The following is a 4974-nucleotide window of genomic DNA, read 5'->3' as shown; positions in this document are numbered from 1 at the left end:
ATTAAATGGGTTTAGTTTTCACGGTTATTAATGTATGCAATTTCAGCAATAAAAATGTAAATTTTTCTAAAAAGAAACAAATTAGTTGTTTATTTTAAGAGATCTATCTAATTATCTCTTGTATATTTAGTATTGCTCTTTAATAAAGAAAAATGACTTCTTATCTGATTACTCGATTAATCGATGTTATAATCCGCAGAATACTCGATTACTAAAATAATCCATAGCTACAGCCCTAGTTGCTATGTATGTTGCATGAATTGTTTCATGTGCATAATTGTATTTACATACACCACAGTTCAAAAATGTAGGGTCAGTAAACTTTTTTTTTTTTTTTTTGATGAATAAATGCATATTTTTATTCCGCAAGGATTCAATAAATTGATAAAAAGCAATAGTAAAGACATTTATAATGTTTATCAAAAGATTTGTATTTCAAATAAATGTTCTTTTGAACTTTATATTCATCAAAGACTCCGGAAAAAAAATTATTTCCACAAAAATTGTTTTTGTGGTTTCCACTAAATCATTGTGGAACATTTTCAACATAGATAATAATACTTTTTTTTTTCTCTTGCAGTATATTTTCCAGTTGCTATGTATGTTGCATGAATTGTTTCATGTGCATAATTGTATTTACATACACCACAGTTCAAAAATTTAGGGTCAGTAAACTTTTTTTTTTTTTTGGATGAATAAATGCATATTTTTATTCAGCAAGGATTCACTAAATTGATAAAAAGCAATAGTAAAGACATTTATAATGTTTATCAAAAGATTTGTATTTCAAATAAATGTTCTTTTGAACTTTATATTCATCAAAGACTCCGGGAAAAAAATGATTTCCACTAAAAACATTGTGGAACATTTTCAACATTGATAATAATAAGTTTTTTTGTTTTTTTTTGAGAAGCAACTCAGCATATTAGAATGATGTCTGAAGGATCACGTGATCACAGAGTAATGATGCTGAAAATTAATGCAGTAGTTCTAAAGTAAACCAACTTCAGAATAATTACATTTTTTAAATTAGACAAAATGAACAATCAATCTCCGCACACCTGACGGCAATTGATATGTGCGTAGGAGACAAAGACCAAAAAGATAAAAACTAAAGGATAAAGAATACAAATCGCGCACACTGTCAATAAGTGCAAAAAGTATCAAAAGATGTTTAATAACAATGTTTCGTTCGCACGACCTTCATTAGGTATGGTAAAAACATGAATTCACAAGCTAAACCACATTTAAAAGGAAATCATGACCAATCTCTGCAAAGGATGAAGGTCATGCGACCGAAACGTTATTAAACATCTTTTGATACTTTTTGTACTTATTGACAGTGTGCGGGATTTGTTTTCTTTAAAATGAGATAAAATACAAATATTTAATATTTTAATGTAACCCCCTCAGCATTTTTTTTTATTTAATACCCACTAGGAGAACCTGGATATATGAGGAAGCCTAATCTGAAAGTGTGATATCTGGACCTGGAAAAGTCATGCAAATGAATACAATTTCCATAGCCATTTTTTTGATCATACAGTAATATTGCCAAACTCTAAAATATTTTATCAGGTAAACATTATGCATGAAAAAATATTCCTTAGCTAGTTAATCACAACTGGAAATTTAGTACTACCCTTTTTTGTTTAATATTCTTTTTCACTCAAATAATATGTCACTTTATGGAAATAAAATGTGTTCTTAATTGTTGTCTTATAAATGCATCTCTTGCAGTATATTTTCCAGTTGCTATGTATGTTGCATGAATTGTTTCATGTGCATAATTGTATTTACATACACCACAGTTCAAAAATTTAGGGTCAGTAAACTTTTTTTTTTTTTTGGATGAATAAATGCATATTTTTATTCAGCAAGGATTCACTAAATTGATAAAAAGCAATAGTAAAGACATTTATAATGTTTATCAAAAGATTTGTATTTCAAATAAATGTTCTTTTGAACTTTATATTCATCAAAGACTCCGGGAAAAAAATGATTTCCACTAAAAACATTGTGGAACATTTTCAACATTGATAATAATAAGTTTTTTTGTTTTTTTTTGAGAAGCAACTCAGCATATTAGAATGATGTCTGAAGGATCACGTGATCACAGAGTAATGATGCTGAAAATTCAGCTTGGCATCACAGGAATAAATTACATTTGAAAATATATTCACATAGAAGACAATAATTTTAAATTATATTTCATAATATTACTGTTTTACTGTATTATTGATCAAATAAATGCAGCCTTGTTGACATCTTCTTACAAAAACATAAAAAAATTCTTACTGATCCAAGCTTTTGAACAGTGGTGCATATATAGAAATCTGACATATATAATTACAAATACTTTCTTATATCTTTATCCTAGGTTCAATAATGCAGACTACATCTCCAGTAACCCTGTACTGAGTGCCATCAAAGTGGTTTACTACTGTGTCTTCGCGCTGCTGTACGGCCTGGCCGGCTCCTGTAGTGACGTAGTCATGGTAAATTCCACCTGGACGTTAGGTCACATTCTGGCTCTGTGGCGCGCTCCGAACCGCACCAGTGTGGTCTATCCACCATGTGACGTTCAGGCCTTCCTGGATGTCCCTATTAGGGACGAGGATGAAGAGAAAGAGAGAAAGAAGTGTCACTCTGTGGTCTCCGTGGGTCAGTTCCGGCCTGAAAAAGACCATCGGCTGCAGATCAAGGCTTTTAGAAAGCTTCTGGACAGGAAGGGGGTGGAGCCTGCTGGGCGAGAGACCGTGAAGCTGGTGTTGATTGGTGGATGTCGTAACCAGGAAGATGAAGAGAGGGTACAGATGCTGCGGGGATTGTGTCTGGATCTGGATGTGGCAGATAGGGTGGAGTTTAAACTCAATATCTCATTTGAGGAACTGAAGAAAGATTTAACAGATGCCACGATCGGGTTGCACACAATGTGGAATGAACATTTCGGTATTGGTAAGAAATGTCATGCTCTCAGCAAGTTCTATCTCACAACACTGTACAGATGTACTTTAAAAAAATAAATCATGAACAAAAAGATGGTGGATGGTTTATGGAACCAGTAATAAAATAAATTATGAAATATTATACAATAAATTATTTTCTAATTAAGTTATTTTTCAAATGTAATTAAACAGTATTATATTCAAATATTGAGTTAAATATTTAAATTAAAAGAACTATATATATACAGTATATATATATATATATATATAAATTAAAATAGGTATTTTTTTTGTTTGTCAGATACTAATGAAATTGGCAAACTATTTTTCTCTATAGTGAATATTTGCCAGTGTTATTTTAGTATAATTGATATACATTTTAGTTAGTTTTTGTTAATATTTTGAATTAGATTTTATTTTACATTTTCTGTTAATATCTTTCATTTTAGTTTTTTATTTTGTTGTGTTTTTGTCATTTTTATATATATTTCTTTAAATGTCTATATAGTTTTTTTTTTATACATTTTTGTTTATTAGTTTGAGTTTACTTGCTCAAATGAAAAAGCTTTTTTCTCATTATATTTTTCATTTATTCTTTTATTTTAGGTAACACAAATGTTTGTTTAGGGTTTTAGTTTCAATTTTTGTTAACTAATAACCCTGATATTTGCATGAGCGTTACACTGAGAAGGCTCATCTTCTCTCACATCTCCACAGGTGTAGTGGAGTGTATGGCTGCAGGAACAATCATTCTGGCTCACAAATCCGGTGGTCCGAAGTTGGACATTGTAGTTCCCTATGATGGTGGTCCAACTGGCTTCCTGGCAGACGATGAAGACAGTTATGCAGACGCCATGGAACGAATCCTTTCTATGACTCCTGCAGCTCAGTTAGAGATCCGACGCCGGGCGCGTCTGTCTGTCACCCGCTTCTCAGACCAGGAGTTTGAAGGCTCATTTCTTGCAGCTGTGGAGCCTCTAATGTCAACACTAAGACTGTGAGTGATAGAGGAGGGGTATATGGTGACTGAATATAGTGAATCAGCCCGATATAGTCCAGTCTAGTTCACAAGCGTGTGCTGGCCCCGTAATGCCGACTCCAAATCATTCCTTGTCTAGAGCAGAAGTGAGCACTACCTGTCTTGTGAAGATTTGCTCTTTAAGTAACATCACTAAGGTAAGGGATGCATCATGGGAATGCAGGTTCTGTTGAGATGCCACCTTTTGCTTTAATTTAATGACAAGCATGACACCGAATGACAGATTTCTGCAAATGAACAGAAAGCAGTAGATTTTGTTTAATTTAAAAGCAAACACGTGCAGTTTTGTCTTTATATCCATTATATGTACATTATATATGATAGTGTATAATAGACTTTTTTTGTTTTATTGTAACAGGTTTCAGAGAGTTACACAACAAGACTAAAATGTATGAAAAAAGTGATATTTCTCTTGGAAGATTCAAACATTATACCAGTGCTTTATGTTTTTTTTTTTTTTTCAAACAATAAATGAGTGGTGGTCTGGAAATATAAACAAGATGTTTGTCCTGTTTGTTGGAAAATAGTTTGTATTCACTATTACCACATCATTTTTAGTAGCAATATTTCCATGCAATTATTACCATTTACTGTTATTATATTGAAAAGTTGTGCACAATTCTCATTTTTGTCACATACAGCTGTTCAAACCTTTTACACCATTAACCAACCTCCGGTAACAGATAAGAACTCTTTTTACATTATAACTGCTGTATACAGAAAAGCTGTCCCAGGAGCACAGATTCTGGGAAAGGGAAGCAGTGTTTGTAGATAGGAATAGTGCGAGAGAGGCCAAATTAAAAAGTGCATAGTATCTGGGAAAAGAGGAGGGAACTGAGAGGGCTGAGAGTATTTAAAGAGCTAGTAACAGAATTCTACCTTTAAAGGGGTCATATGATGCTTTTTTAAAGATCATTATTTTGTGTATTTGGTGTAACAGAATATGTTGACATGCTTTAATGTTCAAAAAACACATTATTTTTCAAA

General features: G+C 32.2%; 1 protein-coding gene across 1 annotated transcript in view; it reads left to right on the top strand.

Moving 5' to 3' along the window:
• The window catches only part of LOC107705036 (GDP-Man:Man(3)GlcNAc(2)-PP-Dol alpha-1,2-mannosyltransferase), an 8887-nt gene extending 4056 nt beyond the window's left edge, over positions 1 to 4831 (top strand). Inside the window, exons 4-5 of the mRNA XM_016508150.1 lie at positions 2381 to 2958; positions 3666 to 4831. Of these exons, the coding sequence (XP_016363636.1) occupies positions 2381 to 2958; positions 3666 to 3949 (862 nt within the window). The 3' untranslated portion in view covers positions 3950 to 4831. The remainder of the gene's footprint in view (positions 1 to 2380; positions 2959 to 3665) is intronic.
• Positions 4832 to 4974: the final 143 nt, after the last annotated feature.

This window comes from Sinocyclocheilus anshuiensis, unplaced genomic scaffold, assembly GCF_001515605.1.
Source record: "Sinocyclocheilus anshuiensis isolate Anshui unplaced genomic scaffold, SAMN03320099.WGS_v1.1 scaffold2533, whole genome shotgun sequence".
Lineage (NCBI taxonomy): Eukaryota > Metazoa > Chordata > Actinopteri > Cypriniformes > Cyprinidae > Sinocyclocheilus > Sinocyclocheilus anshuiensis.
Note: the sequence above shows the minus strand (reverse complement) of the source record. Positions and strands in the feature narration are given on the sequence as shown.